Here is a 27142-nt window from a genome sequence, read left to right on the forward strand (position 1 = left end):
CTTCTCTCACCCCAACCTGTCGCGGCAGATGGCCCCGCCCCTCCCCGAGCCTGCTTCTGCTGGAGGTTTCCTCCTATTAAAAGGGAGTTTTTCCTTCCCACTGTCACCAAAGTGCTTGCTCATAGGAGGTCATATGATTGTTGGGTTTTTCTCTGCATGTATTACTGTAGGGTCTACTTTACAATATAAAGCACCTTGAGGCAACTGTTGTTGTGATTTGGTGCTATATAAACAAAATTGAATTGAATTGAATTCAGAGGATGTCAGTTGATGTAGCAGATACACAAGGCGCCATGTCCACTTGGGTAAATGGTAAATGTATCCTTATTTCCTAAAGATGAAATACTCATAGAACTAAACCACATCAAACTCTTAGGAAATTTATGTATTCAAGGGGGAAATATGGGAGAGGCATAACCCATGAGACTTTTCATGAGTTTCACTCCCACACGAGACCATCATTTAATTAATTAGTTAATATATTGATTTTTTCTTATTGTTGCATTGCTTTAAGGACTTTGATTTTTAGTTTTTCTGTTTGTTTACTAAGAGATAGGGCAGAGAACATGGTGCGTTTATGAAAATATCCACATTTCTTTCTGTACATTAAGCAAATTAGATACTCTGTATCCCTCTAATATAGACACAGACAGATTTAGTCCAACAAAACGCCTGATGTAATCTGATTTAGTGTGAAACACTGAACATTTGTTCTCATTTTTTTCCTCACTTTGTTGCAAATCTTCTGGAAATACAACGCTTAAATAATCAAAGGAACACTTTGCAAACCCATCAGATCTCAGTGGGAAAAGACTCTATCTACACTGATATGGGTTTGGTAATATGTTATAAATGAAAGGATGCCACATTGTTTTATTAAAAATGAAATGATCAGTGTGGGAAGCATCACTGAGGTCCTGGACAGTCTGAGGTACAACCTGGCACTATCAGATGAATGAAATATATTGTCCCAGAGGTGTTCTACTGGATTTAGGTCAGGTGAGTGTGGGGGCCAATCAATGGTATCAATTCTGTCATCCTTTAGGACCTGCCTGCAAACTCTTGCCACATGCGGTGAACCTGCTCTAATATCTGAAAAGCAAAGAGTGCTGGTGGTGGCCTGCCAGTTCTGGTATTCTATGGCAAAAGCCAATCGAGCTCTATGGGGCAGTGGGCACAGAGCCCACTAGGGGTTGTTGGACCTTCTTTTTCTGATCGTGTGGTCAGAGACATTCACACCAGTAACCTGCTGCAGCTCATTTTGCAGCTCTGGCAGTTCTAATCCTGTTCCTTCTTGCACAAAGGAGCAGATTTTACAGCCTTGCCCAGCTTTCCTTGAGAGAAATGGTCTCCTCCATGCTCTTGAGACTGTGCTGGGAGACACAGCAAACCTTCTGGCAATGGCATATATTGATGTGCCATCCTGCAGCAACCTCTGTAGGCACAAGGTATCACCTCATGTCACCAGCAGTGACACTGACCCTAGCCAAATGCAAAACCAGTGAAAAAACAGTCAGAAAATATGAGCAGGAAAAAAAATGGCAATGGCCTCCAACTATAAAACATTTTTAGGGAATTGTCTCATTGTTGCCCCTCTAGTTCACCTGTTGTTAATTTCATTAACACCAAAGCAGCTAAAACCGATTAATGACCCCCCCTCTGCTACTTAACTGACCAGATCAACATCCCAGAAGTTTAACTGACTTGATGCTTTACTGTGATTAAAAAGTGTTCCTTTAAGTTTTTTGGAGCAGCATATTTGTTTTCACTGAGCTATTACTGAAGTTCAGCGACTTGGCCTCTGCGTGCAAACACACACTGACATTTTATTACAGGAAACACACAAAATATTCAAGACAGAGTTTAAATTAAGTTCATTTTTTCTTTTGTTTTTTTGAAATGACAGTTTTAAAATTTTGCATCAACAACCTTATGGTCACAGTTTTCCTTTGTAAAAAACTATCCCTATTGTATACTTTTTGTACACTATTGTATGAAAGTTCTCACAGAAGAACAAAAACAACCTTCCAGCTGTGTTTTCTTCCTTGTCATGATGTGAAGGGAAACTAAAATTAGACCGCCATGACACAAAAGTTTCTTCCTGCATCCTATCAGACCCTGTCAGTTTACTGGATTCAGTGTTGCCAAAGAGAGAAAAATCAACAAAACTTTTCAAGGATACTGAACATGCGCCTTTATTTTTCACTGGATGTACAAAAATAAAGTTTACCTGTTAGTTATCCATCAGTGTGGATATTATACTAGCTACCTACTTGCCTTCTGATTTTAGTTTTGAGACATTTTTCTCTCAAGTAACCTCTCAGTGCTGATAAAAAAGTAGGACAATGAGGCCCTGATTGAAAATAACTTGAATTATCCTTTACGTTTGTTGACTACACCCTGTGTGTAGTTTCACTGAAAGGCTTGAAAACAGTGACAGGAAGGAGTAGATCAAGATGGAGTTCCTTTTTTAAGCCTCGGCCTTATTGTTTTACCTCAGAGCAGGAGAGAGGAGCAGACGCACTCTTTTCTTGTCTGACACAAACAGGAGACACACAGATGGAGATGAACCTCTGAGTTTATCTCCATCCTCACTGTAAACAAACTGCTTTTCTCATCCATTAGTTGTTATTGTGTATTTTCAACATAACGTGACATGTGTAGCCTATATCTCTATTAGGTTATGTACTCATTGTTCTTTAGTGATTTCTTATTATCTGTCATATATATGTACTATTACAGTGATGGATGTAACAATGGGCACACCAAGTGGTGGGGGCACGCTGCTCGGAAACCCGACAATGGGTTTGTCATACTGTGTTTGGGTATTTTGCTGGCTTGTCTTCTTAGAGGAGAGATTAACTGCAAATCAATATAAAGTTGTTCAGAGTAATCACCTTTATCCTATGATGAAATATTTCCTTTATTCAAAGATATCCTTTAATTTTTCACCTATCCGCATGCCTAAAGAGCAGGTCTAGAGAGATCTTATCTTCTTCTTATTGCAAACAAATCCAATTAAAAAAATTATTTTAGGTACTTATTGAAGGTACTTTAGTGACAGAGTTTGCACTAGTGCACAATAGTGTATCAGAGCAGAGTGTAAATGATCCTGAGACAAGCATACCTAAATTCACACCATTTTTTCTTCTTTATGCTCAATTTTTGTTAAAAAAAAACTTGCTGTGCCCAGCTGTTTTGGAAAACAGCCAGATGCCGACAGACTGGGGAAGTTGCAAAGTACTGAGGGACAAATTAACTCATTGTTTGTTCAGCTCTGTACTTTAGATTGACAATAGCATCACCAGCCTTACCCTATTTTATTGTGTGCGCTCGTGTTTGTGTGTGTGTGTGTGTGAGAACACCCACTCATCCTCAACATGTTTTTCTTAGCGGATCTGTCATTACTGTTTGGTGCTAGAGCTCACCTTCCCCTCTTTATTGACTCAATATGAAAACACAATTATTGCACCAACAAAATCAGGGTCAAAGGTGGAACCACATGATGTTTGTAATGAGTCTAACACTCTCTTAATGACAGGACTATTCACGGCCTCACATAGAGCAGCACATTTGGGGTGCTTTTCATTTAGGCAACTGTTTGAAATCAGCCTAGTTTTGTGTTTCTTCGTCAGAGCATCTCAAGCTTTATGTTGGGCTGTGATAAACCATCTATTGTGGGGTTATCAGAGATGATATTTTCTATAGTTTAATGCATGCAAGATTGACTGGCATTGTCGGGGGACTGATTTTTGATCTTAAAGTGTGATGCAGAAGAATATCAAATGTGAGGCTATTCATCCTTATGTTGCATGGCCACATAAACTCTCCGCTCACTTGTAACCCACTAAATATGTACAATGGGATAACAGCCAAGGAAATGTCCATTATAAATGTTTGAGACACAAAGTCTACTACATATGATTTGCCCTGGATTAGCCTTTCTAGCATTTTGTAATCTAATTTCACTCATGTTTTGTGATATGAAAAAAGGATATTTAAAAAAAGAAAAAGAGATCAATTCATTTGCTGTTTTCTGTTTGATGTGAATTATGTGTTTTTGAGTCAAAACAGCTGTTACTTGACTCCCCCCTTTTTCGCATGCTGGACTTATCCCCCACTGAGCCACTCCCCTAACCCTGCTGTTTGCTGCTGTAACACACACATATTTTTGGTGTTATAAATCTTCACCAGCTGACTACAATTGATTAGTAAAAATAACTCCCCTTACTTCACCACCGGTGAGTCACAGTAAAATGCACGGAGGGGTTAAATGATGTCCATAGGCTGCTAAGGATGTGAAGTTGGGCTGTGCAGGAAACATGGGAGAGCAGCTTCCTGTTGTGCAAAAAAGGAGCCTGTTGTACAGCAATCAGATGGACAGATGGGCGTGCAGGGAAACAAAGCCGGTTTATCAATGCAAGAGAGCTGTTCTGAAATGTCAAATATATTTTATGCTGCTAAGAAAAACTGTTTTATGAGAATATTATCCAGTCGTTGCTCTGATTTGACACTAATAAATCAAACACTCAGTTTCACAAGAACAACTTTAAAAAACGCCCATAAGTTGCAAGCCATGACTTTGTTGTATGTTTTATTATCTCGTGATAATGTTTAACATTTGGTTACTTTGTAACTGCTAAAAATAGAAACTATAAGAAAGTATATGATGATAACAAATATATATATATATATATATATATTTGATGATATAAGTGACATATATATATATATATACACACACCCTGGGACAAAATGTGGCATTTTTTGCTTTTATGGGATTTTCCCAGAATTATCGTTTTTGTGTGTAGTCCACCTCGTGAACAGGCGTTAAATTAAGTTTCTTTTACATAAATTGAGTGACTGTCTACGTAAAACATCCACATCACTCCGTTTAATCTCATCCCTGTTATATTTACTGATTACAGTAAAGTACCAATCATCGCTGAAATTCATTTGTAGGCGGACTGTAACATTTCCAACACTTGACTGGACCTGCTGCTGTGCAGGGATTCTCCTCAAGTGCGGTTCATTCCAGTTTCCAATCGCGTCCGGCGCGCACCAAGACGCACCAGCGAGCGATCAGCTGGGCAGCGTTTCCCTCCCAGAAGGCAGGGCTGCGTTGAGGCACACTCACTCACTCTCTGCTTAGACTATTCAACAGAGTTTGCTGTTTGCTCCATTTTTATTACTTTTTGTGTCCTGACTGATTTTGCGGACGAGATGTTGGAGATACTCGCTTTCCAAAAATGAACACAGGTGAGACGATTTGCCTCGAGCCACGAACTGCTTCACTTTCGACATTTTTAGAAAATTAGAAGACATATCATCTTTTTAAAGATATATATATATATATATATATATATATATATATATATATATATATATATATATATATATATATATATATATATATATATACATATATCTCACTTTGGCTCCTTTCTTCGTAAATGAATGACTCCAGCTGTAGCAACAGGATATGGAGCAAATCAAAGTGTGCCTTTACCCAGTGTTTCTTGATTTTACAAGGAAGTATGGTGTTGGTTATATAGAAGAAAAGAGAGCGCTTTAGCAAAAAATGAAGCTAGCTTGGGGTTTGAAAACTTCAAATCAATCTTTAACTGCATGTTTTCTATTTATAGGCAACTGTCATAACTGCCTATTTTAACACTTCCTTTATATAGATATTGTGCATTGCATAATGTATTGATGTAATTCATGTATTGAATACACGTGAAGTACATGTGCTGATTTATTAGCACTGTCCTTTGCGACATGTAAAGTGACCTATTGTTCTTAAAGCAGTACAGGCAGCCTGACAGGAGTGTCTCTGGCTTGAATCACAGGAAGTGAATCAGGGAATTCCCTTCAATTCTTTCTTGAAGAATATCAAAGTATACATTACTAATTTAGCATCTTTTTATTATAATCTTACACCACCAAGCTGTACCAATTGGAGGAGCTATCTTGGTTTGTACTGTCAGTTTCATGTATGGAAATATATATATTTTTACAAAGAAATATTCTACAGATTTTGTGAAGAAAATGTGCACAGCTAAATATGACTCTTACACACGGTTCAAAGTTTTATCATTTGTGAATCTTTAATCAGTTTTAGGTCACAGTGAAACAATGCAAATGACCTGCAATCTATTTTAAAGCACATAATCTTACAGTTTCCTTTTCCTGTTGTTCTTTCAGACTGCACCAAGCCCTCTGTTGCTCCCAAGCCAAGATTTGTTTGTCACGCCAAGCTGTCCCCCCTTCTGTCTGCAGCCAGGGGTCCTAAACCTTCTATAGCCCCAAAACCTAAAGTCGCATCAGAGGTAAATGGCAGCCAGGGAGGATGCAGTAATGGCAGCCTGGTAACCTCAGATGGTGAGGCTGATGAGGAGCACAAGACAGAGAATGGTCTAAACAAAGCAATTATAGACACATTGCCAACGGAGCAACAATTTAACTCTTACATCCTCAAATCACCACAAACAGACTCACCATCGGGGTCACATGGGCTGGAGGACAGAGATGTGACAGAGGAGGAAAACGAAGATGAAGATATGATTCTGAAGATGGATGAGGACTGGAGATTAACTGACAGTGCTGTGACAGAGGAAGCTGATTCCCTGGAAACACTTTGGATCAGTGATGCTAGACCCACGGCTGACTCGGAGGAGGCAGTGGAGATGATTGACACAGACGTGACGGAGGACATGGATGCTGAAGGTTGCGATGCAGGTGAGGCGCTGGCCGACACAGATGGCATCTCTGTGGGAGACTTTTCTGTTAACAGCATCGATGAGGAGGCAGGCTGTTATTCTGGTGAAAGTCGAGACCTGAACAAGAACCAGCGCCAAATTGAAGAGGATGCAAATACAGCAGACGATCTAACTGAGTCTTGTACAGATGAACCTGATGTCCTGGGTGAAGAAACCACAACTGAGGCTGATGACAAGCGTGTTTTTCTAGCAGAAGATGAAGAGAAAGTAGAACCAGTCTCTGACTGTGGTTTCACTTGTAACATCCTAAAGCTGAGGTGTAGCCCTAAGATTAAAGAAAAAGGTGAAAGCCAAGAGCGCACCCGTTTTTATGACTTCACTCCTGACGACCAGAAACAGATCTCTGGTGCAGCTAAGAGACACACTGGCTTAGAAGGCGATCCAGGTTATGAGCCGTTTTACATCTCTTCGGAGGACATTATAAACCGAGACTTGATGTCAAGGAAAGACAAAACTTGTGGACCACTAGAGAGTGCACTCACACAAAGTACCGTTTCTTCTTTAAACAGCCATGGAGTATCAGCCAGGAAATATGAGGAAACAGCCGAAAATATACAAACGGAGTGTTTGGGTTCTCAGGATTACATTAACAACACTCATGAAAACAAGGTAAGGATATGTCCGAAAAGGATGCCTGTCAAAACTGAAGAGCATAATTCTCATGCAGTGGGAGACATATTAAATCATTTGTACTTCCAGCCGAGGTTCAGGCAGATATCCATCTCAGTACCAACAGATGCCGATACCTCACTGACCTCTTCATGCTCAGGAAGCCAGCTCCTGTCCCCAAACGACTCTGACGTCTTCAGAGACGACGATGACTCGGAGGGCCACATTGTGCCCTTTCTGGATGACACCACTGACACAGAGCAGGACATCAGCGATGAGCATCTATACGAGGAGCCAGGGAAAAGTTTGTATGCGGAAAATGGTTTTCCTTTTGATAGGAAAGTGACCGGGATTCGATCCCACTCTTTGTCACACCGCATTACTAATAAAGTGGAGGATACAGGAGTGCAGTTTCTTCAGAAGCCCTACACGAGTGGATTTGGACAACCTGCAATGAGCAGCAGCCCCATGTTAAACTCAACACGGCACAAAAGTTACTCAAAACCCCATTATTTGTCCCTGTACCCCCGTTCCCTGTCCATGGAGGGCCAAGACTCATCTCTGTGTGTCTACAGGGAAGGATCTCCTAGACAGAGAGGTGCCCTTTGTTCATCTGAAAGCTTCTCCAGGCGCTCCCCTCTCTCATCCAGTGCCCTATCCACACCTACATCTGCAGTGGATATCCCTCCTCCGTTTGAGCTGGCCTACATCACTAAGAGGCCTATTACAAAGAGTTCTCCTTCCCTTCTCATTGAGGGGGACTCATCAGAGAAAAACAGGAAAAAGAAGTCCTCCCTTAAGCGCTTTCTCATGCTTAAATTTAGGCGGAAGACAGAAAACAAGCCTGCGGTCGATGTCAAACCATCGTTCTTTAAGCCCTCATTAGAGTCCAGCCACCGTACGCCCAGCAGACTGCTGGATTTAGATAGAAGCAGCATAAACAGCTCTCCGCAGCTGAACTCACGCTCAGTCAGCAAACTACAAGTTTCACCTGAGCCGGCCTCTCCCTTCCTGTTCTACAAGGAAAGCAGAAGGAAAGGGAACACTGTGGCCTTCCTCAATCGCAGCGTTGTCCGGGTGGAGTCCTTCGAGGATCGCTCTCGCGTGCCTTTCACTCCTCTCCCCCTGACCAAGCCTCGGTCCATCTCCGTCCCCAACACAGATACCTCTGACTACGAGAATGTTCCGGTCATCAGTTCAGACTACGAGAACCTTCAGGTGCCGCAGCGGAGGCCTGTTCGGCAGATACCTCTCACAGACTTCTTTGTCCGTCCCAGTCGAGTGCTGTCTGCTGCCAATGAGACAGATGGTTATGTGGACATGAGCAGCCTCCCTGGGTTTGAGAAAAAAACTCAGTCACTTGAACAGGAAACAGAAAGGTATGTAAATGAACCAAAGCTTGTAGCACTGCCTTGAGTTAAATGATGACATTGCTAAAAACAATAACAATGTTGGTTTAAAATGTTATCTTGGTAATTGCTTATTACCACTAAACATCACACGCAAGGTTTTATGCAATTCAAATTTGACGTGTTGATGCTATCAGAAGAAAGTCATGTTATCTAAGTTAGGGCTCCACACTGGATTCACCGTCTGAAGATTATGAATCTCTGCAACAATTTTTATGTCTGTCCATCCCAGAGTTTTTGCAATAAATCCATCAGCACCAAAGCAGTGGAGTGTCTTACTAAAAGACCAAGAAGCCAAACAGCTAACACGCATGGCAATTGTGCATCATATTAGTGATTCCTGCCACTACCATTTTTTATTACTTCATGGTCACTTTAATAATGTCCTTGGAATTATCATTATTTGTTATATAGAGACCCCCCTGATGCTATGATCCCTGCAGGTATGTAAAGAGGAAGCTTACCTCTTACCTTGCAGTAAGACTAAACTTGTCTTGTCATGGCTTGTTGAGTGGGAGAAGAGGAAATGCTGGTGTAGGGGTAGTGGCTTAAGATGTAATTGAAAACGGGCTGTTTTCATTCATAAATCATCCCTTTAGGTACAGAAAATGGGGTCCTTTTGGGCTGATGTTGTAGGCAGAGCCTCTTGTGTCTCTAGTGGGATGCTGTTTGTTGTATGATCAGCCAGGCGGCTCTGACTTTAACCCACCTCCCCCTTACCCCCCACCCCCACATTCCTGTTAGCTGTGCCCATATCATACAGGCTGTCCACGATGATTAATAGTCAGAGTCTTTTGGAGTCATTGCTCGTCTCTAGCCATTCAGAAACAACAGGCGGTGATACAATCTCAGTATGTTCTGTAGTCAGCAGTTGTTCACCAAAGAGCTTCCCTCTCCTCATGTTCACCATTTAGGTTATACTATATGTGCAAACAAAGCTGTACAGCAGGGCTTATAATACACTGCTGAAGAGGCTGACACAGTGTGGTTTGACACAGACCGTTGTATTTTATACTCTATATCATTTCTGTGAAAATTAACTCCTAAAATCAACCATTGGAAAACATACAGGTGTACTTCTGACTCTTAGTCATCAATGAACAGCTTGCTGTCTTCATCCTTTCATATATTTTCCTCACAAGAAGTTTTTACAGTCTATAAACTTAAATATTTTATGTTTTAAATCAATAAATCAACCTGCACACACCTTGAGTTGATGATGAACATGTGAACATGTTGTATGGCTGAGCATATCATTATTACTCTGGTTTGGGCAAACTTTTTTTCTGGTGCCTTAAACTACACATGGATACTATTATTTAGGGACTTGTTTAAATTCCAGCTTTTTCATATGGACACTGTGCTCACTTGCATGTGCACACACTGGCTCCCCATAGTATTGCAGCGTGAGTTAATAGAGTAAATTAACCTGTTTATCTACTACACATTTGAGAACTGTGAAAATGCCAAAGACAATATTGAAGAGCCCAAGGTGGCTTCATCAAGAATCTTTATTTTGGCCAAAAAATGCAAACTATTTTTAAAATAATGACAAATAAAAAAAAGTAAGAAATGTGAAAATGACCTAAGGGATAAATTTCAAGCAAAGACCAGGCAGGTAACTTATGCACACAAACAGAAAAACCAGAGCATTTGCTGCTTTCTCTTGTCATGGTTACAAACACTGCTTTAGCTCACTGATTTGAACAAGTGGCCCAAATGCCATAAGCCTAGTATAGAGGCCCAGGTTGGATTATGCCCCACAGCCATTTACTGCATGTCTTCTGCCCTGGTCTTTCTCCCAGTGTCTTCTCGCCACTGTTCTATCAAAGTAAAGGCTGAAACCCAACAAATAAATTAAAAAAACAGACTTTATTTAAAAGATACCTCCATGACGTCCTGTTGTGAAGCCTCGTGTTTGGTACAGACAGTATAAAAGACATAGCCACCCTGACTCTATAACTGTAACTTAGAAATTCTGCATTTTGAAGCTTCAACATTAGCATTTTTGTCTGCTGTGTTATTTGGAGCCAGACATTCCCTTATATGGATAAATGATGGTATAAGCTACCACTATAGCCAGCATGGTGAGCAAGCTACTTTCATAAGCTGTACCAGGTAATACCAGCTAATTAAGCACAGACTTCTGCAATGGTCTATCTAACAATAAAGCTAAATATCAGTCAGATAACACATTAAAAGTGCTCAAACAGCACAAACATGACACTCACAAATGCACACACAGTTGGGAGGTCCAGTTTAATGACTTGAACTAGGATGAGGCCTACCCAACTGGCTCCAGCTGCCTATCCATAGATGCTGAAACTGTTTTTAGTACCAGGCTGTAAATGTGTTTTTCTGTTCTGCAACATTGGACATTTTAAAGTGTGAGCCTGTAGGGGCTGACTGTCTTTTGCTGAAAGCTTTAAGCATTGTCTTGAGGAACTGCAGTTTTTGCCACTTCTGTGCTGACATCATATTTCATTCACAGAGGTTGCCCCCCTGGTTTGACAATATAATCGTCACCATCTTGATTTTTTGGAGACAGAAAGAGAAAGGGTTACAAAATGAACACTAATAATGTTAATAATAATAATGATGATGCTAGTGCTAAGATGTAAATCAATAATTAATAACAATGATAGAATTGCAGGGTCAAGGTGCATAAAAAGCAAATTAACTGGAAAAGGCAAATTAACGTGAGACTCGTGTAACATTAAAATTGTTTCAAGAGAAAAATTATTTTGGGAAAAAATGGTCAGCTATGTATATAATGCTTAAAGTTTAACACTGAATGTATAATAATTATTTTTAAAGAATCATCACCCTTTCAATTCTTACAAAGGGGGTTTATAACAAACCCATAAACCCTTCCAGTTCCTGCTGTCTAGTAGTGTCAGAGATGTAAGTTCCCTTTCAAAACAACAACGATTTTAAAAATAACACTACTAATAATCTACTTAATCCAGTTGAGCCTTATTTGTCAAAGCAAAACAGGAAAAAAAAAGTATTTAACAAAACTCCATCGTAAATACTACGTAAACAGTGAATAGCTACAACCTCAATAAATCAGCAAAGTTGTCAAATTTAAGAAGCTACAGTAACAAGATTTTTTCATTATATAGATTGAAATAAAACTTTTTAAAATAATTAATGAATAAGTTGTTTTTTTTAATTATTTGCTGATTTTTTTTTATTATTATTTTTATGCACGACTAATTTATTGCTTAATTGACCTTTTAATGTTAATCCTAAACAAACAGTGGTATGAATATGATTTCTGCACGGTGTTTCAGCTTCTACAGAATAAAGCCAGCATAATCACAGTTCTCCAAATGGACAGTCGAGTTAGAGGCTGAGGATGTTAATTTTGCAATAGCCTGAAGGAGCCATATTAACAGATAGTTTGGAGATAATTGGTGTCTTTTCTCCAGTCAGCTTTCATTGGGAACCTTGCTTGAGGAAAAAGATAGAAACAATATTTTTTATCTCCTGTAATTTATCGCTGCACATTTCGCCTTGAGACGTCATACATTGTGGCAGGAGCGTGTGAAGAGATGGAGGCAGTTTCTTTGGCAGTGATATAAAAGCCTAATATAGAGACTGTCCGTGCAGTTTTGTGGTATCAAAGTTTGATCTAGTAAACAGTAATGGGCCATGCAGCTCTAATGTGTGTGATGCAGAGATCTGAACTGCTCACATATGTTGTTCATATGTAGCTAATTTGCATCTCAGTGGGATTTAATCCACCGGTGCTTGGAGTGAAACATGGCAGGAAGATTGGCAAAGCAATTATCTGGTCACGTAGAGGACTACTGCATCACCACTGTAACTTTAAGGATGTGTTGTTATTTGCGTAGCTTACATTCCCCACTGAGCAGCAGACATTAGCATATTCATTTGGGCTCCCCGCAGAAGGAAATCTCATAGCATAAAATACCAACATGTGTCCCTGATCGGGTACAGTTGTCACCGCGGGCCTTTCAGAATCAGTTTATCGGCTTTTGCAGACCTGCAATGTTTTATCTATTCACATTTAATTCTAACACTGACTATGTTTATTATAGTGATATTTCAATGTGAAGCATAAAGATGATTTGAATGGTTAAATAAAATTCATCTGATTTATTCTCACATGATTGAAGCTCATATTATAGAATCACTTGGTCAAAGTGTGGGGGAAAAAATGAAATGACACATTTTAAGGCTAGAGTAGTGGTTTTCAACAAGGGGATGCAATATACACTCACCAGACACTTTATTAGGTACATTATGCTAATACAAGGTTGATTTCCCATTTAGCTTCAGAACTGCCTTAATTCTTTGCGGCACAGAATCAACAAGGTGCTGGAGATTTTGGTTCATATTGACATTGACGGCGTCACAGAGTTGCTGCAGATTTGACAGATGCACATCCATGAAGGGTGTCTTTAGATCTACCAAAACACAAAGGTGCTAACTAACCCCCACATCATTACGCCACCACCATCAGCCTGAACTGGTAATGTGAGATAGGATAGATCCATTCTTTCAGCAGCAGCTTACAGCAGAAATCAAAACCAAAATCATCTTTTGTGGTCCAATTTTGGTGAGCCTGTGTGAATTATAGCCTCAGTTTCCTGTTTTTAGCTGACAGGAGTGTCACCTTGTGTGGTCTTCTGGTGCTGTAACCCATCATCTTCAAGGTTTAATGATTTCATCCATTCAGGGATGCTTTTCAGCATAACTTCATAACTAGTGTTTTTTGAGTTACTGTAGACGTCCTATCAGTTTTAAGCAGTCTGACCTCCTCTGACCTTTAGCATCAAAATGCACTTTTGCAATTCAGTGGATATTTTTCTCTTTTTCTGGACCTTTCTTCGTAAATGCAGAAGTCAGCTGGGCGGGAAAACCCCAGTAGATCAGCAGTGTCTAAAATACCAACACGTTCTCACTCCCAAAGCGTAACATTTTACACTAGGTGACAAATTGTCAACATATTACGTTTTCGGCTACCCACCACGTTCCTAAATGACGACCTCGGAAAAAAGAGGAAATATGAGAACCGTCTGGACTCCATCTAAACATGTTCGCTCTTTTTCTTCAAATCGCTTAGAAACACGCTATTTAACATCATTATAGTCCTGGTTAAGATCAGGCAAATACTCAGACTAGCCTGACTAACAGACACCGAAAAAAAACCCCAACAACATGCAAAGTCACTTAAATCATTTTTCTTTCTCATTCTGATGCTCAGTTTGAACCTTAGCAGGTCATCTTGATTATGTCTACATGCACTCTGTTGCTTCCATGTGATTGGCTGATTGGATATTTACATTATTGAGCATTTGAACCAGTGTCTATAACAAAGTGTCTGTGGATATATTATTATTAAGGAATAAGAAGGAACAAGCACTTTCCCCACATATTTTGATTTTTGTCGATTAATGATGAAAACAATTACAGATCCTGAAGGTAGGTAAGTTTAGCCAGACTTTTTGTAAGTCAAAAAGCAGAGACAGCTGGAATGTTTTGGTCACAGTAATCACTTTTCTGTGGATTAAATAGGTTAAAATGTCGTATTTAGTGAGCTTTAAGATGCTCCTTGGCAAATATTATTTTGTTTCGGCGTTAGCTCTGTGTCCTTGTATTCAGTATTTATGTTAAGGTGCTAAAGTTCTGCTCTCCATATCTTCATAAAACCCTTACGTTCTGGACTATTGTCCATCTTAAATAATACCCCACATTTACTTAATTTAGTCCGTAACACTATGAGGCCTGTGGAAGAATTTGAGATGAAATAAGTCTCTGTATCCTTTTTACCAGGCAAAAGTGTGATTTGAAAATATTTTTGCTCTCAACAAATCAAAACTGTAAATTAGGCAGAGTAGTTATGAGGCTGTTACATCAGTGTTATGAGCCAGAAACCAAATGAGGTACAGCCTCATAAAAATAAGCCAACAAGGGCGATATTATTAAACATGTTTTTGAAATTTTCCATTTTACCAAATTCAGTGCAAAAGAAACCAATAAAATGCTACATGAATTTTCGTCATTATTGTTAAGAGTGTGCATATACTCTGTAGCATTTTTTGGACTGTATATCCAGCACGCTGCCTTGTTTCACACCACCCACTCCTTTTTTTTGTTGCTTCCCACAGTGCCTATACAGAAGCATACAACGTGTGTGCGTTGGCAGCTGGTCCACAGGTTAATCCGGTGGGTGAAGATGTGAGAAAGACAATGGGTGAAGAAGACCAAGGACGCACCTCTGAGGAAGACGAGGCAGTGACAGAAAACAACTATGACAGACAGGTTGGGTTCCTTACAGGCACACTGAGGGGAGAAAAAAGGTTTTATAGGTAGAATAACAGATTTCCACAACAAAATGTTAAATATCTTGTCCATAACATACTTAGCTTAGAAGTCCCCATTCACTAAGCCTTTTATTCACCTACTCTTATTTAGAAAACCCTCCATCCTCAGAAATAAAACTTAATTATTTAATTGTTTTTACAGAGAAGTCACCTTTCCTCCAAATGACTGGTAGAAATGAAGATGTATTGTAAGAAGGGAGTAACATAACACAGAGTAAACTGTTTTTTTTTCACCTTGGCCAACTGCAAAAATGCCCTCCAGTGCCAGCATTTTAATGCAGGTTAATGGAGGTTAATGGGCTACTACAGGGCTGTCCTCATTATTTAGAATTTGATTGCTACTTGGAGATGATGTTGAGTGGTGAGCCAGCTACATTTGAACCTGCGCCAGAATGCTTTAGTTTCTCCCAACATGAGGCTTATTCCAAGTAAATAATATGATTGTTTACAGCCTGACGGTCGATCCAGAGCCTTTTACATCGTCAAAGAGCTGGTGGATTCAGAGAGAACGTAAGTTTCCTATTTAACATATTATTTCTTATTAACTATATCTGCTAAAAGCAGTCTCGTTCCCAGTACTATCCTGCTGAATTGTGGCTTTATTTATCTACCCACAGACATGTTAAAGCCCTCAAGGTGCTCCAGGAAGTAAGTGAAGTTTATATATATATATATCCTTTTCCAATTAACCAACCCACTCTACATCTCCTGTATGCATCCAGATATTCAGTACGGGTAACATTACAGCTCAGGTTTATATTTATTACCTTTATTCCTGCGTCTGCTTTGCTGTGTGTTCGGACCATAGTTACTCATTCACAAGCTCATTTTCACCACACTCATTTAGCACAAGTACACTTTTCTTCTGTCCTCTTTGTAGCTCCACTGAAACAGTGTGGAGCACCTCTGCTGTGATAATGAGACAGGAGCAAACCCTGTTTTTTTCATTTTGCTTCCTGCTACAGTATAGGGCATAACCAGTGACCTAAACCACTCCAGTGCTTGAAGAGATGATGAGATTCCCTGATATATTAGCTTAAGCTCTTACTGCTGTGGGAGAGTTAATCTATGGTGGAGAAAGGGACGGATTGTTGGAGGCTAACTGCGTGGTTTTGGGAAACTGGAAGCAATATTCTAACCTAAACTGTGACATAAAGTTAATTCCTCCACACTCATCCATGTGCCAGGACTTTCGTGAGGCTGTTCGGTCGACAGTAGGAGACCAAGGGGAACCTGCGCTGGATGATGAGAGACTTCGAGAGATTCTTAATGAGCTTCCTGATGTTTACACCCTGCACCGCACGATCCTTACTGAGCTAGAGAATCGAATCCAACACTGGTGAGCGATGGGACAGCATACATTACTGTTAAATAGGAAATACTTCAACACACACACACCTAAAACACATCAAGCTATTATTGAAAAAAAAATCCTTTCCAACCTTTTTCTTCCTCTATTGTGTTGCTCAGAAAGCAATCTAAGGGCAGTGGGTACTTCTCTGTCATGATCTCGCCTCTGTTTGTTCATTCAGGGAGGACAGCCAAACGATTGCAGATATATTCCTGAGCAGGAAAGCAGAGTTTTTGGTCTTTACCACCTACATCGGCCACTACGATCGGAGCATGAGTTTACTGGAGGACAGCTGCCGAACATCGCCCGCTTTTGCGGAGATTGTTCAACGTTTTGAGGTATGACCTATGACAGGGTCTTTTAACTGACTTGTGAAAGGTAGCACAAAATTCAAAATGGCATATTGTTAAAATTAACTATAAATTTAAAAAAAAAGAAAAAAGAAAAGGTGTTTTTGAGAATCAAATGGTCTTTGCTGTGCTCAGTGAAAGCTGCACAGCTATGATTACATTTTCTTACTATAAGGACATTATTAGATAGTCAAGAAGTCAAGTAGAAAACCTATACTGTTATTGTATGTTCAAAAGAACAAAAACAGAGTTAGTGATGATTAAATGTAGGATACTTGTCTAAGTAGTTATGGATTTCTATATACATATATGTGTGTGTACATGTGTGTATGACAGAGAGAGAAGAAATAGAGACATAAGGCTTTGAAAAGTCAGACACTAAGTAGCTAGAAGTCATCGTTTTATTTCAAGCAGCAGCTACATTCATCTGCCAAAAAAGGAGCAGTTATGGCACCCAAAAGACAAATAAAGACATTAAAAAATCTTTCAGAATGACAATTTAATCACCAAACCTTTCTTAAAATTTATGTTGCTTGCATTTACCAATGGCTTTTTGAACTTTCCCAACACAGGCACAAATTAATTAGCGACTAATTTTAGCTCCAAGGCTGCAGTTATAATTAGCCTCAATTAAACGAGCAGACACAGGAATGTGTTTGTCTAACCAGAGAGCAACAGATAGGAAAGCCTTTAAGTTGATAAGTTTGGAGTATTAAAAAACGATAAGTACAACAAAAACGCATTATAAGCATTTCTTAAACAGCTGTTGTTTTATTCTCAGTCGCATGTTATTTAGAGTTCAGAGCAGGTCAGTCTCAAGTTTGTTCTTGCTGTTTTTCTCCTCAGGGTTTGGTTACTCAAAGTATTATGCTTTTTAATAATGCCAGTTAATTGTAGATCAACGTCGAGTGGCACAGTGTACATGTGTTTTATTTATGGACAGAGGAATTTTCAATATTTTCCATCCATTTTACAGACCACTAAGGAGAGGAGTTGGCTGTAAAAGTTTGCAGAGCTGCGCAGTTTTCTCCGTCTAATTTAAGAGCACCGGCGTTTAAACGTCCTTAGATTCTACTTTGTGCATTAATGCCAACGCAGTGAGCTTCTTTGTCTACCCTTTAAAACAAGAGGCTGCTGACAGAATAGTTTTTTTTTTTCACTATGAATTAAAAAAGTGAAAAACTCAAATTATCACAAAAATACTATAAACAGAAATATGTTACACTGTCCATTACATTTATTTACAGGGCAAATACCTTCAGTACTTGCCGAGCCCCATTCTTAACAGTAGCATTGAACCAAGTCTTTCTAATGACTAACGAAGATTTGCATTTTTGTCGCTAGCAGTGTCTGTGTGAAATAACTAAATACAAGTTCAGGCACACACCCAAACTCACAAACTGCTGTGCTGACAGGAAGTTTGGGTTATTGGCCCTTGTTCACGTTTAAAATATGACTGTTTCTCCTCAAAGCTCCTGTGATGTTGTATAGCTTGTGTGTCGATACAGCTGTCCTCTTTTTTGTGGACAGTTTCATTCCTTGCCTTTTTAATCACTCTGGCATTGTTTGACTTGTGTTCATGTGAGCTTCTGCAGTAAACGTGGCCCTTAGGGGCAGCTGTGATTAAGGGAAATAACAAATATGTATGTGTCTCAGGAGAAAAATCCAGCTGGGGAAAATGCCTCCTTTAAACATCAGCTTCTGCGGGTCATCGTGCGTGTGGCTCAGTATCGTATGCTCCTCACGGGTGAGCCAAATTTTAATTAAATCAGGACAAAGCGTCCGTCCTACAGTATTTAGATAATATCTTACTCGACATTGTTGTCTTCTTTACTCTCTGGAGGAATTCATTTCTTTTCTTTCTCTTGCAGATTACTTGAACAATCTCTCCCCAGATTCCAAGGAATATGAAGACACTCAGGGTACAGTAAACATATCACAAGAGCAGGCAGCAGTGTGCACAGAGGCTGCAAAGTTCACACTCTCTTCTACTCACAGGAGAGCTTTGCCAGCTTCTGTTTGTGGCTGTGTGTTTAGAAAGAATTTATTCGTGCTCATTTGGCATGTAGAAATGGTCGAGAGAGCCAATTTAGATTTCTTTGTTTTTGGTGGTAACCCACCGAGGAGTCATTCGAAGTATTTTCTGCCTGAAGACAGTAATGTGTAATTCATGAGAAGGCACGTTGAAGCAACACTATCTCTTGCTGTATCTCCCATAAGGGAGCCACCTAGTCCAAACATGAAGACACTTCCAGACTCCTAACTTAATCACTTTGCACACAGAAGCAAGGAAAAAAGATCTCATGAGTTATACAAACCTTTAATGTGATTGTGGTCGTGACTGAAACGAAATAAATCTAGTTCAGCTTTATTTATGCGAAGTCACAATAGTACTGACACCTTAACTTTATGATATTGTAGAAAGAAACCAAACAATCCTCTCTGACGTCTCTACCCTGATCCCTCTGTCTGTGTTTGTTTTACTCAGCTGCCGTAGTAATCATGTCTGACATCGCAGATCAAGTGAATGACAGCCTAAAACATGGGGTAAGGGTCACACGTTAACTCTTGTACACACAACACCACCTGTGATGCAGAATCACACTTTTTAAAAAATCTTATTAAGAGCACACACACACAAATGCAACATTCATACAGGAGTACAATCAATGATACTGGTTTATAGACCTAGTTGAGAAGGAAAGTTCACTGCTCCCTTATTAATAGTGTCACTTTTCAATGTGAATGCATTATTAAATGCACACATTTAATAATGCATTCAACCCAAGATATCATCAAAATCACACTGTTTAAACAGTTCTCTTCTTTCTCATGTTGGAATATGAACAAATATCATTTAATCCTTTCTTATTGTCATGAAGACATTTTGCAGCCACACTAAACTGAGACATATTTGGTGATTCCCAACCTTTCCAGCTTTTGGAAGGAAAAATCTGATATTTTCAGTCAGAAGCAAATAAGCTAAAATTTCAGGAAATCCCCCCCAAAAGAAATAAAACACGTTGTGTAGTATATATTTGTTTATTTCTTCTAATCTACATCTACTTTATCCTTTTACCCTTTGTGAACCGTCTGAAAATACCTGAAAGTGCAACAACTGCTGGATGTACTGACAGGAAACTGGGCACACTCTTCCCCACCTTTAAAAGCTGCAGCTGCGCTTTGAGAGTGAAATCTTAAATCAAACATTCATAGTAATAAGAGTCATAAGTAGAGACTCAAATCAGCATCCAGCTACAACTGTGTAGTTGGAGTCACATGTCTGGCATAATGACATTTTTGATTGGGTATGGTCTAAAGCGAAACATATATGGTATGTTTGTCTGATTTAAGAGATAGCTCCACTCTGGAGTCAGACAAAATATAAAAATATCTTGATGTTGTCAGGAAAATGACGATAATGCCCTTTCATCCATCCGTCTCTTATTTTGGCGTCTCACCCCTCTCCTTTCTTTCTGTCTCTCAGGAGAACTTGTTGCGTCTGGTCAACATAGAGTACAGTGTTCGTGGCCAGCGGGACTTGCTTCAGCCTGGCAGGGTATGTGTCTGATAACAGTATTGTTTCTGCTTAAAGCTTGCCAGCCCACCCTGTCTGTGTTGCACCACTCCTTGCTGCCCTTTACACAATCATTCAGCTGGGAATCCCCACACCGCCTGGTTAAATAACATTAATTACCGCAGATGCCCTCTTTGTGTCAGGATTTGATGAGTTGTGAAATGCTTGGTTTGATTAAATCATGTTTGTTTTGTTTTTTTTAACCGTCAGATTTTTGTGAAGGAGGGCACGCTGATGAAGGTCAGCAGGAAGAGTCGACAGCCCCGCCATCTGTTTTTGGTAAATGTTGTTTCCTGTTTGCAGGACATTGGTATTAAAGACTCATGTACCAGTCTCTTATTATACCAACTTTTTAAGATATGTGTGCTATTTGCTTAATTAGAACTTCTTATTTTTATTAAATGTGTAAAATGTAGAGTGAGGCATTTTCTGTCTGGTCTATTTCCATGTCCAGACTGAGCTATTAAGAGCAGGGTTTCCTGACAGGATGTTTCTGAATGCTGGCTTCCTGAGCCAGTTCTTTACTGACAGCACAGGGAAGGTCAACAAGAGCTCCTTAAAAGCTGAGCGATCCATGTAGAGTTTTACAAGGCTAATTGTGTTTGGTAAATATTAGACTAGCATGCGTTTAGCTCCTTCAGTTGATCCTTATTAAGTTCATGCGATATGATGATAAAGAAGTAGAGAAGGATGTCATTGATGAAACAGAAAGCATAAACTTAGTAACCACCTTAATACAATTGCTCTGTTTATTTACTCTAAAAATTCAGTTTGAAAAATCAATACAAAGATATGAAATATGAAATACTGCAATCAAGAGAGGTTGGGAAATTAAACGCCTTCGCATATTATCCATAGAGCATGACCGAGGTGGATTGTTTTTCCCTCCTGTGGTGTTTTTGAAATTTGTGGTCTGAGCTCGACACTAAAAAAACCCTCGTAAATGTCTCTTCTGGAGGAATATTGATAATCATCACAGCATAACTTTTATTTCCAAGCTTATTGGGATTAATGTTGGGGAGAGCATAATAAAACAAGACTGCAGGAGCTGGCAGTTTCCTCAAAGACGGTACTAAAATGCAGAGGGACAGTAAATAAAATGATGTACTGGAAAAATAATAAAAACTTTAATGATGCAATTTGACACCGACTTTGATAACCGTTGTCTCAAATATCTCACATATGTATAATCATAAACATTTATAAGTAGGAGTTATCAATTCACAGATCCCCTGCAGACATGAAATAATAATCTGCATATTTTTATTGGTTGTCTCACAACTTTAATCCTGGATTTCCTCATTGAAAAATTGAAAAATTTGGTATTTCAAACTGCTGGATATTGTTTCATAAAAAAACACATTGGAAGCACAGGGAAACTTTCCCTGTTAGGAGATGAATCTAAAAATGATCTTCTACTGTCAAACTATGCATGTACGTTGGTGTTCTCATTGGAGGGCAAACATACAGGGGACATGACACATGAGACGCAACCTACATAGAGGGTGACTTCACAGTTTTATTTACCATGTTTCAGAATAACCGATAAGTTCCTAATGAAGTCAAAATCGATTATTGGTTTCTTTTAGAAGAGGGTCTGATTGTGTTTTCATGCATGAGAAATTATTGTTTGTAAGCATTCAAATACACTGTGACTGTTTTTACTTTGTGCAAGAAAACGGCTGATAATTAAAAGGGAAAAAAAATCCTGTTCTTTTTTAAATGTGAACACGGTGGTCAAGTTTTGCATTAGAGTGACGCCTACTGGAGAAAAGCTGCATATACATGAACGATGAACTGCTCAGCTGACTGTTTTAACTGCTGACTATTGTTTTTATGCTTCTAACAAAGCCTTTCATCTGCACTCACTAACTGTGTCTCATGTCTGCCTGTTGTCAGATGAATGACGTGCTTCTTTACACCTACCCTCAGCAGGATGGCAAATATAGACTGAAAAACACTTTGCCCCTCACTGGGCTGAAGGTCAGTCCTAAGATTAGAGTCAGTAATGCTCAATCGCCGGCTTACATGCAAGTTACATCTATAAAAGCACATGGATATTTCAAGAATGTGTTTGAATTTCTTGTACGTTTTTTCTTCATGTCTGGATGTCTGATCTTGAATGATTGCTCAGGTCAGTAAACCCATTATTGAAAATGTCCAAAATGCACTGAAGATAGAGGCAGCAGACATCTCCATCACTTTGTCTGCAAGGTGGGTCACAATATAGAGCATCCTGTAAAAATGATCGATAATATCTGTGGTACTGATGGTGGTGAAAAAAAAAAACAATGATTTTGCTACCAAAGAAGTCTAAAACCTTTGAAACTAAAGAGATGAATGTGGATACTATCACATTAGGTGTCTAGTTGAATTGAAGCTTGTTTTGAGCTTGTCTGTATATTTTGCAGTTCCTTTTTTGAAAGAGAGGACTGGTTTTACACTCTTAATCGCGCTGTGACTGAACATATGAGAGGCTCTGTGACATTCAGCAGTTGCTCTGGAGAGGTGAGCAAACCCTGCTTCCAAACAACTGTGTTAATACTTTACTGATATTTCTTCAGTCATGCTTAACCGCACCAACCACAATGAGACTGATATATCTGTGTGCTTCTGTGTGTGTGTGTGCCAGGCCAGAGATCGCCTCCGGCTGACTCTAGGAGAGAAGGCTCCCACACTTGTTCCCGTCTCACAAGTGATGATGTGCATGAACTGCACCTCAGATTTTAGTCTCACTCTTCGCAGACACCACTGCCACGGCTGTGGACGGGTGAGCCACATACAAATAAAACACTGAGCTTTAAGATAGTTTAAAATCTACAGTTTAGACAGGATGCAGCAAACTGTAGCTTTCACAAGTGTTAATCGTCATTAGAGCTTGTTTTAATGCGCTTTGTGGTTCCTTCGTATATTTGTGTCACAGATTGTTTGTCGGAGCTGCTCCAGGAACAGATACCCTCTGAAGTACATGAAGGATCGCATGGCCAAAGTGTGCGATCACTGTTACAATGAGCTAAAGAAGAGAGGTGAGAAAAATGTGCTCAAATACATTTGAATATCATATATTAAGAATTTCAAACTCAGTTTACATCATGAGTCACATGCAGCCGACTTTGACCTCAAATGGATTAGAACAGTGAAGCCCCCCCCCCCCTTTTTTTTTAAGTGTAAAGAAGTTTAATCACACATTAAATCCCTCAGTTATCTATATATAAGAAAAAGAAGTGCTATTTCAAAAACATGTCCCAGTTTCTCTACATGACAAAGAAATACTTACATTGAAATGTACTTTAATACTTTCTGTTGTAGTTAAGTGAATAATGTGAAACATTTCTTTCATTTAAATGTTCACCTATTACTTGATTACTGTGGTGTAGTACGAATGCCCCCATAGGGGCTGTAAAACTTCTGAAAATACAGTTAAAAGTAGAAAATCAATCGAACATGTGACGGTGCGGATTGGAGTCTTTGGCAGGCCGCTTTGGGGCACTGAGCCATATGTTTGACAACCATCTCCTTTGTCTTCACCTGTACATGCAGGTCCTTTTGATTAGTTAAGTTTATGCTCGGACTGAGTGTGAGTGGAGTCAAACAGAGCTGGAAGATTAAAATGTTTATTTTACCAAAGGTACAATACTGGGCAAGAGTCTTGAGTCGCCCCTCCTTTCTTTATATTTTGCCAGAAGATCTGAAATAGATGCATTGATTTAGTGAAACGTGTGCAAACAAACAGGAAAATACAGGGAAATATGTACCTTATAATATTGTTTAAAACTGCTGGTTCATCCCTTCAGTTAGGTGTCTTTGTATGCTTAAATGATTCATAGGTCAGTAAACAAACAAACAAATTAACAAATTCTCTCAAAAATGGTCAAGAACGTGGATGGGACTGAGTAAAAAGCTGCCAACATCCAAAGAACTGTGAGAAAGCCTGGAGAGCTAACCCCTAGCTCAAAACCACGACAAAAAACAAAAAATCAAGAAAGTCTGGCTCCTCTGGAAGTCTGGAAGCAAAATATAAAGAAATGAAGCTCAGGACCTTTGAAATGTGTATTCGGAAAAGACAGGAAGTTGTACTATTGGAAAATAAAATAAACAATCTAAATTAAAGATGAAACTCCTGGGCTGCTATTATGTACAACAGCTTTTTTACTGTCAGCTGCACCACGGTACAGTTACCTGTTACAGGTAAGTGGTCAGACAAAATAATAAATGTGATTGTGTTATCATTGCATTAGTATATTACTTGAATTCACACAGTTGTTACTGTGCAGTTTTCATCGTTATTCGTGCACGTCTTCATAGTCACAACAAATATGCCTGTGCTGTGAGTTCTCATTTGATTGGTTGTAGCAGCTGTCCTTCACGCTGGTTGAAAGAGTGTGGGCTCTCTCCACAGGCGGAGATGCTGCTGTGATGTCAGGGCAGACTAGCCCTCGGTCAAACCGCTCCAGTCGTCCGCTCTCCACCGTGTTCCAGAACATTCATCCTCCCAATATTTGGAGACATCGGAAAGGCACTGCATCCTTCACACAGGTAAATTCAACAGAGTCTGTGCATTATGAAGGTTAATGAATCGCTGGTAATGAAGTGACAGCTATGCCATTTTATTAAGTAAAACTGCCATTGTTACACAGGTGACAGTGTCGGAGGAGGGCTCAATCAGTGGCAGTCTACAGCGAAGCAAGAAGAGCAAAAGGAACTGGAAGAGACTGTGGTTCCTCCTAAAAGACAAGGTGCTTTACACCTACAGAGCCCAAGAGGTGAGGGGAAATATGCACTCCCCTTTAACCTAAACCACACATATTTTACACCTATACAGACTGCAATGGCGAGGTTTAATAACAAAGTGTTGTATGTTATAACCTGTTTAGTTTCCTCTGATTTATCTTCCATCTGCAGGAGAAGGTAGCGTCAGAGAGTTTACCTCTGTTGGGTTTCACAGTGAGGCTGCCTGACAAGCAGAGGGGAGATGAAGAGGCTAATGTCTTCCAGCTGTACCACAAAAACACTTTGTACTACACTTTCAAAGCTGAAGATAACAACACAGCCCAGAGGTGAGAAGCACATTTACCTGATAGCCCATAAAATGGAAAGAGGCTTAGCTCTTAGCCTGACTCAGTTTGAAACACAACAAGCATTACTGCTGTATGGATGCTGGTGTTGATCTTGGGAACTCACAGTGTCTTTGCCAGTAAAAATAACTAAATGATGGCTTCGCATTGACGGGTTGTTGCTTTCTGGGAGAACAACTTGACCTTAACCCACAGACCATCTACAGCAATTCTTCAACTCAGTTTAAGCATGAATAGCACCAAATTTGGGGAGAAAACAGAAAAGCTACCATCCTTGGCCAAGATAGACTAATATTAAAAACTGAGATATAAGACATAAAATTAGCTCAGTGAATAACGTAGCCACCCGATAGCCCTGGTTATTGTTAGGTGGTGCAGACTAAAATGACTCTTTTCTGATCTAAAATCTTTTCCTTGTGCAGATGGGCAAACGCCATGGAGGAAGCCACAGTTTTATAGAATAAGCTGAAAGAAAAGTCTGCCTTTCTCTTTCTACACACTTGCGCCCCTCAAAAAACTTCTGACTGTGAAACCACAGCGAAGAGGAACAAACACTGTTTTATTACTGCAGGTTTACAAGTTATAACTTGCCAGCTGGACTGAAGAAAAGAAGACATTGTGTTCTTTGAGAAGGGACATGATCACCTACTTTGTCAACCTCCAAGTGTTCCCTGCCTGCTGGTAGAGCAGGTGTGATGCTGAGAACCACGAGATGCACTGGCCCAGATACCTGACAGTGTGGAACATTACAATGATGTGACCTGTATTTCCCCCAGCAGCTGATCAGCGTCACTCCTCCAAATTGTGGTGAAATGCTGTCGATTATTTCCAAGTTTTATTACTAACAATATTTTGAATATGTTGAATACTTCAGAAGAGGCTGAAAAGATAATAACACCTGTCAGCGTAACTCAGAAATGGCCTCATCTTTAGTCAAACATGCATTATTTATGCCTTAATTTCAACATTTGTTCTTGCACTGGATCTCCATAAATATGCTCTGAAGCACAGGCTGCATCAAATAGGGAGTAACTTTATATGTTTAATAGTGTCTATTGCTTTGCCATGTACTGTATTGTGGAGATGAACGTGAATAAGTAGTTTCTATGCCTTTTGCACTGATTTGAAAAAGAAATGATTGTACAAATGAGTGTCATTCATTACTGGGACCAAAAGGTTCAACTACTGTACTTAATATACTAGCTACTGGGAAAATGTGGAAAACTATGTCTTTAACATTTTAAATCCCTATAATAAGTATATTATAAATCCATGTTTGTATAAGACTCACTGAGCTGGAGCGGATCTGCAGACGTGGACTGAAACATGAATCACTGATTGCACTGATCTACATAATCAGTGTTTTGGACTTTGTACTGTACTAGATGTTTTCTTATGTTTATTTACAAGACAATAATTTTAAAACAAAGTAAAAGATACTATATGATCATACAAAGAGTCAGTGTCTGTGCTTTCTCTTCATTCTGCTCGTGTCCTCTAGATGGCAGGTGGACTATATTTTAAAGCAGGTGGCAGGCTGTCATTGATTTTCTGTTACCGTGTCCTTGCTCGTGGTTTACAACACATACTTTAGATTAAAATAGGAAAAATTCAACATGCAGCAGCTTCTAAATAA

At 39.5% G+C, this 27142-nt stretch overlaps 1 protein-coding gene across 1 annotated transcript; it reads left to right on the forward strand.

Annotated features, from left to right (window-relative positions):
* The first annotated feature begins 5155 nt into the window (after positions 1-5155).
* fgd5b (FYVE, RhoGEF and PH domain containing 5b) lies at positions 5156-26952 on the forward strand. Its single transcript, XM_085273945.1, has 21 exons — positions 5156-5259; positions 6205-8767; positions 14938-15091; positions 15605-15663; positions 15771-15801; positions 16341-16492; positions 16686-16842; positions 18511-18601; positions 18726-18776; positions 19343-19401; positions 20342-20413; positions 20642-20710; positions 22331-22414; positions 22566-22645; positions 22843-22939; positions 23064-23201; positions 23355-23457; positions 24831-24967; positions 25069-25194; positions 25334-25488; positions 25929-26952. Exons 1-21 carry the CDS (start codon positions 5250-5252, stop codon positions 25963-25965), a joined length of 4425 nt encoding a protein of 1474 aa, XP_085130071.1. The 5' UTR covers positions 5156-5249; the 3' UTR covers positions 25966-26952.
* The last annotated feature ends 190 nt before the right edge of the window (positions 26953-27142 follow it).

Source organism: Mchenga conophoros, linkage group LG5 (genome assembly GCF_057382185.1).
Source record: "Mchenga conophoros isolate Kocher_MC1m ecotype Shallow Benthic linkage group LG5, M_conophoros_male_GT1.1, whole genome shotgun sequence".
In the NCBI taxonomy this organism is placed as follows: Eukaryota; Metazoa; Chordata; class Actinopteri; order Cichliformes; family Cichlidae; genus Mchenga; species Mchenga conophoros.